General features: G+C 40.3%; 1 protein-coding gene across 3 annotated transcripts in view; it reads right to left on the reverse strand.

Annotated features, from left to right (window-relative positions):
• Nucleotides 1-10,413, reverse strand: part of ANKRD17 (ankyrin repeat domain 17) — a 159,026-nt gene extending 148,613 nt beyond the window's left edge. For all 3 annotated transcript variants that reach the window (XM_081150791.1, XM_081150788.1, XM_081150787.1), the window contains exon 1: nt 9,602-10,413. In XM_081150791.1, coding sequence (XP_081006917.1) covers nt 9,602-9,991 — 390 coding nt within the window. In that variant the 5' untranslated portion in view covers nt 9,992-10,413. The remainder of the gene's footprint in view (nt 1-9,601) is intronic.
• Between the last annotated feature and the right edge of the window lie 273 nt (nt 10,414-10,686).

The raw sequence follows: 10,686 nt of genomic DNA on the forward strand, positions 1-10,686 counted from the left end.
ACAAAATTTCTTTTTCTTTAATTTTTTAAAAATATATCTTTATTGATTTCAGAGAGAGGAAGGGGGAGAGAGAGATAGAAACATCAATGATGAGAGAGTCACTGATGGGCTGCAGCCCGCAACAAGGGCATGTGCCCTGACCGGGAATCGAACCCCGATCGCCTGGATCCCAGGTCGACGTTCAACCGCTGAGCCACGCCCGGCCGGGCAGCAAACAAAATTTCTAAGTGACAACTCTGCTCTGTATGATAACATGATGAATACACAGCAAGATAAAAGAATGAAAAGACAACTTCAAATAATAATCAAGATGATTCTTGTATACTTTAGATCTTTTTGATTTTGTCAAATTTCCATAAATATGTATGTATGTTTCCACAAATATGTGTAATGTTTAATTAGTAATATTTAATAGAAACACTGTATTTAAAATTTCACTTAAAAGCTAGTTAACACTGCACCCTATACCACACTGTCCTGTAACTCAATTTCTCATATTTTAACATATATCTACCTGAAGCAACTGCAAGTATACTAATATAGCTACCTCTTTTCTTACCACAAAATCTTCAGGGTAAAAATGAGAATAGATAATTCTTTGGTGTAATTTAGTTGTCAAGGAAACTCTAGAATATATCACATACCGACCTGATCTTAAAAAAATACGTACCAAAAATTATTGCGTATTCCAAAAGACACTCATAAAAGATGTAAAGTGTATGCTCTACCAGTATTCTAAAACAAAAACAAAATCATCCCTCTAATGACACCAATTCTAAAGACATTGTTACACTGAAAACTAACACAGACTCCCAAACAATTACACAGGATTAAAATCATCTTCATAGTTTTAAATTATTATTTTATCTCAACAAGATTAAATTTTATAAAGCTAGGAATATAGTCTCATTTTCTTCAAATCCCTCATAATCCCTATGTGATTTTGCCGGGTCTCAATAATGCTTTAAAAAATTGTTAGAAAAGTATACTAATAATGACACTTATCTTCCAAAAATCATAAAAAACAGAATTACATCACTGTGCTAAGCTTTTATGTATATAAGTTTAAAAGTTCTAACTGCAGTATGTATAAAATCATTTAACTCAACACATACAGCTATGCTTTTAAATATAGCTAACTTTTTCAAATTCACTGACAGGGAAATGACAGATTATTATGGTATACTGAAAACAGCCATTCATAAGAAATAATCAGTATTTATGTTTATCAAGTAAATGAGTTAAATCCTACATTGCATCTCAAACTAATAAAAGCTATATAATCTGAGGCTTTACAACAGGACTATTCTTGTTATTAACTTGAAATGAAAAATAAGAGGGACACCCAGCTGGGAGTGTCTCAGGGGCTGAGCATGGACCTAGGATCCAGCACGCTGAAGTTCAATTCCCAGTCAGGGCACATGCCCCGGTTGTGGGCTCCATCCCCAGACGGCTGCTTGCGGGAGGCAGCTGGTCAATGATGACTCTCATCATTGATGTTTCAACTCTCTCTCCTTCTCCCGTCCTCTCTCTAAAATCAATAAAGATATATTTAAAAAAAAAAAAAAAAGGGAAATACAGCAAACAGAAAGAGATGATAATGAGGGCAAAGACTGAACTGGAAATGGACCTAGTGTAACACAAACAAGACTTCCTTTTTTTCTCAGATTTCATATTTAGGGTGATAGGAAAGGGAGAAAGGAACATAGAATTCCATATTATTTATTACAAATTCAAAATTGATGAAACCAATTTTTCCAAAGATCTGAATATTTTTCAATCAAAGGTTCTTTAATTAAAAGACAATCCATGCTCTGGCTGGTGTGGCCCAGAGGTTAGAGCATTGGCCAGAGCACTGAAGGGCAGTTTCAAATCAAGGGCACATACCTGGCTTGAAGATTTGTTCCAGGCCCTGGTCGAGGCACATGCGGGAGGCAACCCATTGATGTGTCTCTCTCACATGGATGTTTCTCTCCCCGGCCCCCCTTCTTCCATTCTCTAAAAAAAGTCAATGGAAAAAAACTATCCTTGGGAGAGGATTAACAAACAAACAAAAGGAACAAGAAAGAAAGAAAAAGACAATCCATGAGGAAAAACCCAGACCAAGAATTAATTTTAGAATAGATTTTTTTTTTTATTCATTACTATTATTATTATTTACTTGACCTTTTTTCTTTTCTGTTCTTTTTTTATTTTGGAGGGGGTGGGAGGATAAAAAAAAGATTAAATGAGAACAAATGACAGTCTAGAAAGGGGATACACCCTGCCAGAGATGCACAGCTACAGACTACTTTCATAAAAGTGTCATGTCTAGTTTGTACTTTCGAATAATCTCAAAAACGAGAAATGAGTTCACTTATTTTCAAAACTGAAATATTCACTATCTAATACACCTCACGTTTTTCTCCATGTTATGATTAAGTTTGAGTAACTGGTTAATTTGAACGTTAATTGCCCAGCAATAAGAATATAATTAAATATAATCTGCAGTCCTCCTTGCTCATGGTTTCCACCCCTAAACCTCCAACCATTTTTAAACTATCTCCCTCTAGAACTTCCTTAGTTTTAGTGATCATTTTCATCATACAACAGGCAGAAATATATATGTACACATATATATAAAATCTGTTTTGTATAGCTGTATCATAGCATTATCTAAACAAAAGTTACAATTTTTCTTTTTGTCCAGCATCTTTTATAAACTCAATATTATGCTTAACTTTTCCTGAAAAAGCATGCTTTGCTCCATACCATTTACCCAAAAAAGAACTTTTTTTAATCTATGACTTAAAAAATGCATGTAACATTTTCAATCTACTCCCAACAATCTTGTTCATTCCCATCACCACAATTCAATATGATCTGTCTGCACGCTTAGCAAGAGACTGCATCATATATCAAACTTGTTTTATAAAGAAACTAAATAATACTGGCTCCAAAAGTAATTCCTTAAGTACTATGATCTTCCTTTTTTCTATCTGACCCTCTTTTATCTCTAGTCTAATCCAGAAGTAAATTTAAAATGTCAACTCTCTTAACAGACCAGGTAATGTTTATGAGTTCTGTAGGATGACAGAAAGCAACCCCAGTTTTGCTTTCAATAATCAGTCCCGTACTAATTCCGAGTTTCACAGCATTCTTGAAAATAAAATCCAACATGTTGCTTCAATAATTAAAATCCCAAATTATAAATCATGATAAATGATAACTATATTGCTCCACCATTCCACTTCCTCTCATGACTGGGTAAGAATAGTTAATAAAGACAAAAAAAAAAAAAAAAAGGTTAAGAAATTAAACACTGTAAGTCAGGAAGGGTATTTTGCTTCTGGATGACAAGTGGATAAATGCATAACTCTATCAGATAGGAAAGGTTCCAGGGACTAGAAGGGTATTCATATTTATCCTTCACCTTCAATTCCCTAATGACTTTTTCCAAAAGGTAAAAGTTGAAAGGAATTAGCCAGATTAGGCATAGTTTACCAAGGACAATGGTGCCCCCTACTGGTCCTAACAAAAGCATAGGTGGTACCAGCAGGCACTTCTTCATTTACCATTATGAAGTAAAAATTCCTTTTCATCTATGGTCAAGTATGAAAAAATTATAAGGACGTTCACTACATCCACATTCTCTAACCCACTAAATTATCATTATAAAAATGCAGAATACTGTTATAAATGCAAATACATTGCCTCAAAGACCTTAAAAAAAAGAAAAATCAACCTCTTAATCAACTGGATACCAGTGGAAGCGGTTTAGGAATAGTCTAGTGAATTTCTTGCAGTCACAATGTGCTGCTTTGATGATTATTTAACAATGAAAATTTTTAAAATACTCCAATGAGGTTGGTGAGGTTTTAACGATGACTAGACTAAATTGAGTACAGTCCAATTAAAACATCTGACACAGGTCCACCATAAATAGCTGCAACCAAGTTTGAATAACTTAAAACTTGAGGTCCCAAATATTTCCAGAGTAAGTGCTAAAGAAGAAATATTCTTGAACTAATTTTACTTCAGAGATCCGACTTCATGAAAACCTAACAGAAGACGCCAAGAAACACTATACATGATACAGGGCAGTAGGAGATATAAAGATATAGTATAAGACAAGGTTTCTGTCTTCAAATCTGACAGTCCACAGCAGACTAGATAAAAACTGCTTCATCAATTAAAAGGCAAAATATGAGAATTTAAGAAGAGAGGGTAGGTATAGGGCTGGGTTACCAGAAAAAACAGCTAAGTATTTGACCCCCTACTTCACAACACAAATAGGCCTTCTTTGTTACCACATTACCTCAGAAGCAGTTTCCCAATTCCAAACTACCCACATAATGCCTGTCTGATTCCCCACTACCACTGCAGTGAGAATGTTTTAAAATAAAATGGTGGGAGGGAGGGAGGAGACAGTCAAAGACCTGTAATGAAAGTTCTGTACACATCCTAAGAACGAAGGGAAGAAAGAAAAAAAATTCTAAGCACCTTCAACAAATCTTGTGTTTATTTTCAGGGTATTCACACCCTATCAAAACTCCAAGTTAACAACTCCTATTTAAAAAGAAAAATATTTTTAGCTCAATGAAGGAAGATGACATTAAAAGTAAAAATCTTGAAAGGCAAGGAAAAGCTATAGACTTCCTCAAGAGAGGGTAGTTTTCACTATAGTTTCATTTAGTTAACAACTGTTAATTCTAGATAGCAGGTATATAGACATAAGTTTTTCAGAACAAGAAAAAGGAAAGAAAAACTTGGGACAGTCAACTTGTCTTCAATGGTGGCCCTACTGCCAAAAAGTATATGACTCTATACCAGGGGTGGGGAACATTTGGGGAGCAGGCCGTTTAAGGCTCGCGAAATCATTTTGTCTGGCCCTGCCAAGGCAACTGCAGGCAGGACTCAAAATTTAATAAATCTAGGAGCTTTTTTTATAGCTAATTTTTAAGTTGATAATTTTATATGGCCTGCAAATGATGTTATATTCAAATGGCCCTTAGCAAAAAAAGGTTCCCCACCCCTGCAGTCTATACTATCTAAATTTATCTTAATATTATCTGAAATACCGACATCAAAGATGTTACTATACACTTAACCTCACACAGCACAATAGAGCATGAGAATGAGTAAGTGAATGAGTGAATGAATTTGCAGGCCTTGAATTAAACATAGGTTAAGCCCCACTCTGCCACGTATCAGCTATGTGACACTAATGAAGTTACTAAAGTCCTTCTAAACCAGTACCTTTGCCTCTAAAATAAATATCCCCTCCCAACATTTGTATACTTCTGAAACTATTCAGCATATGCACTTAACCATTTAATATCACTCTCATACCTCTCCAAACCTATATTTAATCACAGGTACATTTTCAAATCAATGTATCTTAAAATAATTTTGCTCACCATTGCTTACCCAGTATAGCAAAAGGCCTGGCATGTAGTAGGAACTCCAATCATTTACTAAACAATGAAATATATATGATGGCACCTATTTCATAGGGTTATGGTGAAAATAAACTGAGAATACATGAAAACTGTATTAACTCATTTAAATCTCATAGCAATGCTATATGGTAGGATCTACTATTATCACTATTTATATACAAAAAAACTGAGGTGGAGAGAGTTTAGGCAATTAGCCCAAGATCAAGGTAGATGGATCAAGGATCTGAATACAAGCTCCAGGGTATACTCTTAACCATTCTGTTAGACTTTACACACAATAAGCACTAAATAATAGTTTTTATTATGTTTTTAAATGTATATATATCTAGGTGGCTTAAGGTACTTATCAGACATTCAATAATAAATGTCTATTGGTTTAATTGGCTTTTCCCCCTAACACCTGTGGAGGATCACCATCATGAAGAGAATTGAAAGATGCTGAAATCCAAACTTCAATTATTTGGCATCGCTGTATCCAAGAAAGAAGAAACACTATTCCTTCCCTTGGTTTCCTAAATGAATTCATGGAAAATGCCTGTTAATCAAGTACTGTGCTTAGCAGAACAGGAAACAAGATAATTATGACACAACTAATGCTTCAAAAAGCTTAACATCTAGTTTACAAATACTGTTTCATCAATTAAGAGATGAAAATGGAAAACAAGTAAGCTTCTCTGGGCTACTTGGGATTCTACCATTACAACAGAGAAACTCAGATGACATTTTTCCAATAAAAAACAAAGAAAAAAAGATTTGGAAGTGAACTTGAGGAAACACAATCCACTTCTGAAATAACTTTCCTTTCTCCCTCATTCTCAGCCCTACCTTTTTCAAGTCAATAAACAGATTCTCCCAAATCCTTTCAAAAGTCAGTACTAATTTATTTACTGGCTTCCTACTGGCTTATCTAAAGTTTCTTTACTAGGTTTATTCCTTAAATTTAAAGTTCATAAAAATATATGGAATTCTGATCAACTTCTGCTGCATTTACATTTTCTGCACACAAAAATGTTACTTTTGTACATGAGTCTTACTTTTAACAGCAAGATATTCCCGTTTGAATCCTGCTTTAGCAAACACTGATGCAATTCAATTACATTTAAAAACGCATTCAGTAGAATGTAATGTTATTTTTGAACTGGAGTATCAACACCTGCAATTTCAACATTGTAATATTCAAGTTAGTAATTTAATATAGTCCACTATTTTTAAAAGAAGTGCATCACAGCAATATGGAAAATAGAAATGTATTTCCTAACAAATTTCTATTTTCCATATTGGTCAGTCACCCACTGAAAGACAAGATAATTATACATTTTTCTATTTTTGATGTAAGGTTTTCTGTCAATTCAGGGAGGGGGAGGAGCTCTTGGTCTTATATTTTTGTTTCTGGTACATCCAAAGCTACACAAATCATAGAAAACATGATTATTCTATTCTGAAATACTGAACAGAAAATCCCATTTCAATAACCTGATCTAACATTTAATAAGAATTAGAGTCTACTTCTTCAACATTCAAATAAAGCTCTTGTTTCAGCTGAATCTCCTTTCCTTCCAACTTTTCCTCTTTCAGCAGATACAGAGAATATCCAGCTAGAATTTCTTCATAGCAAATGTATATATTGTTAAATTATCCTCCACCTTTTCAGGTAAAATACCCCAAAACCATAACCTTTTATATTCCTCTTTAACCTTGTGATGATTTTTAATGGAAGGATAATCTCAAGAATCATATTGCCAATATTTTTCATTACATCGCTAATAACAATGAATTAGAAAAAGGACTTAATACAGTAGTAGCCACAAGATTTCCTAGCACTAGAAATTTAAACTTCTGCTGACATGTCAATAAAATGGTAATGAAGCAAAAAACATTGCACAAGTGATCCATTTAGCTTATAACATGCAGTGACCATGAGGTTTATTTATTTATTTATGTCAAGGAAAGAGGCAGTTGTACACGTACTGTTCTCCTTTCTATCTGCTCATCCTTCATGTATCTGTACAGATTTTTTAATAGTTGCACTTTCTTACACATGTATCTTTTGACTCATCATCATAACAAATGACAAACCCAAAGTTTACACCACTGTGCAGAAAACAGAATAAAGTAAATTAAAAACAAATAAACACTCCTCTAGTTGATCAAATTCAACATATGCCATTCCTGGTTTTTAAGGAAAACCAACCTGACTCACAAAATTAACACACCTACAAACTTTAGACTTTTCTACATGATGTAAGAAATAACTCAAAAGTTTTGCTTATCAGGTCAAACACCAATGGACTAAAATAAACTACCTAGGTATGTGAAGTTTACAGTATAATATTCCAGTAAGTAATGCATTCAACCTGACACTGAGTTCCAAACCAGAGCTTGTATTTTGTCGGATCATTTAAAATCTTTACATTGGTATTTTACTCAGAGCTGCATGATTGTGCTACCATGCAATTCACTGCCTATTTTTTGAAAGAGATCAGGAAGGGATTACAAGGAAATAAGCTGTCACAAAAAGTGTGCTGGTCTGAACCATTAGAAAACTGATTTGTACTTTTGCTACTATCCATGAAAACCAGTTTCCTCTAAGCCTTGTTTTCTTCATCAATAAAACAAAAAGGTTGTACTAGATTCCTCTAAAATGTTTCTGGTCTCTGTGAAGAACCATGCAATTGAAAAACTCTACCTATTGTAATAGATTTTATTGGAAACAAGGATCCCGTCACATTCCTCTCTTCAATGTTTCAAATGCAGCCTGAGCAACAACTATCCTGAAACATCCAACTAGGTCGATACAATATCTATCAGTACAAACCTATCCACAGAATTCAATAGGTTAGTGGAATAGCAGGAAGTGTTCATCTTTTTGGCATACATACTTGAACTATTACATCTCTACTTATATAATGTTATCCAGTATGAGGTAAAGAGAATCTGGTCTTCTACTAATAGACAAGTCTGAAAACTCTTTAAAAGGTACTTCTCTATTTGAACAGAACTCAAGAGTCAATAACGCAATTTTCAAAAAGCCATCCTTGCACCCATTTAAGCTCGAAGTTTGTGAAAGAGAGTAAAGGGCAACGGGTACTTCTAGGTAATTCAGTTGTTCTCTCATAACTAAATTTATAATCAGCCTTTAAAGCTGTTTTCCTTCAGCTGCCTTAAGTTAAGACTTCCTTACCCATATCAAAATTTCCTAGCTTCCATTTCAGAGAGTGGATAAGAGAGTTCCACACGAAAAGCTGCTAGCTAGTAAGGCTAACCCTTAGTTTGTTGTCAGCACGGCATGTTTTACTGCGCTTTTGGGTTACATGGCGTTCTACGAAGAACGAGGTCCTGCAACGCCGCCTGCCTGTGGACCCAGGAAAAATTATAAACAGTTATGAAACCAGATCACTAGGACACACCAAGAGGCCTTCCTATTCGAACTCGCCACAACTAAGCCTGGCTCCGAGCAGACACTTTAGTTGCCCCATATCATCTGGAAAACAACAGAACCTAACATAATTCTTCCTCACTTAGGAAGCCCTTGAAGAGGTCTGTGAATGTACATGTAATAATCAAACGTACTTTCCATCCGCTGCACTTTATATAAATGTATATGGACATAAGATCAGTTCACGCAAAATCCTTGAAAGATGGAGGAAGTGAAGGTTACTTCGGCTGCCACAATTATGAAAAAAACCTGCAGCGGAACGGTATGGAAAAGTACAGCTCCTCACGTGTCTCTCACTTACACAAATACTCAACGCTAAATCCATTACCACCTCACCTCCCCCAGGACTGCTCTGCGAACCTCACGATCGGGAGGAACCCACCGGCTTCCAGTCCCCGGCAGACTCACCTACGCCCCTCGCTACCTCACCCCGCCGCGGCGGCCGCCGGGCGCCGCAAACGGGGAATCGCACGCGTTCCCTCCGCGCCGAGCAGCACACGGCTCACGACGCCGTGGATCCGTGGCCCTCCCACCCCCACGTGTCAGCTACCCTCCCCCACAGCCCCGCGCCTCACGATTTCGGCCGGGAGAGCAAGCGGGCGGGAGACGCCTGGCCCCTCGGGTCGTCGCCCGCGGAGTCTGTCCCAGCGCAAGTGCCCTCCCACCCGCGGCCCCGGCCCTCTGCAGTCCCTTCCTCCCTCCTCCCTTCAGAGCAGGCCCTTGCCTCAGAAACCTCCTCTTCCTCGTCGTCGTCGTCCTCCTCTTCCTCGCTGTTGTTGCTGCTGGTGCCGCCGCCGCCGCCGCCGCCGCTGTGGTCGCTGTCGCTGCTGCTTTCGCTGCTGCTGGGGGGTCGGCAAGTCCGGTTTCGCTTGGCCTTGTGGTGTTGCTGCTGCTGCGGCGGCTTCTTCTTCAGGAGCAGGTCGCAGACTCGCACCATCCCACGAGGAGACGAGGCCGAGCGAGCCCCGCCGCCGCCAGCGCCGCCGCCGACCTCCGCCGCCGCCGCGGGGGGGGCCGCCACAGCCACAGCCACAGCCGCCGCCGCCGCCGGGGGGCTCCCTTCTCCTGCAGCCGCCGCCGCCGCCGCCGCCACCGGAACCGTCGCCTTCTCCATCCCCAGGGAAAGAGGGAGGGCGCGGGCGGGGAGGGGCGTGGGGGCTTCGCTCTACGGCGACTTCGGTCGCACCGGGGCCAACACAGCGCTCGGGGCCGCCTCCGCTACCACCGCCTCGGTCACCTCTACTGCCGCCGCCGCCGCCGCTCCGCCAGCTCTCACCTCGTCTCGCGATACTAAGGGCGGGGAGCCCGGCGACGGGAGGGAGGAGAGCGCGTCAAGGAGCAGGGGGGGCGGCGAGACGTACAGGAAGACCCGGCGTCGGGCGGCCCCGAGGAGGGCAGCCTGCCCGAGGCGCGAGAAGCGCGCCCAGGGCCGCTCCGCCGGCGCCGGGGGCGGGCCGCAGCTGCTGCCGTGGCGCCCGCGGGTGCCCCGGTTTCTTCTCCTTCCCCGCTACTTCCACCACTCACAGCCCTTCAGCCGTCCCGTCTTCCTTCCCCACTTGAGACCAGAACGCAGCCGCGGGCGGAAGTGCACGTGACGCCATCAGCCGTCGCCCGGCGGTGGCGCGCGGGCGGACGAAAGTGGGATTGCAGGGGCCGGGCCGCGCTGCCGGGCTCCCGCGGGCGCGCAGCGCCTCGGCGCCGGGGCGGGCTGCGGCGGGGCGTCTCCGGGCCGGGGAGGCCGTGCGCGGCGCCGCACGGGCGCGGGGCGGGAGGCCGGGGCGAGGCCGGGGGCGGCGTTGTCCAGGCGCG

The sequence above is a fragment of the Miniopterus schreibersii genome, assembly GCF_964146895.1.
Source record: "Miniopterus schreibersii genome assembly, chromosome: 1".
NCBI lineage: Eukaryota > Metazoa > Chordata > Mammalia > Chiroptera > Miniopteridae > Miniopterus > Miniopterus schreibersii.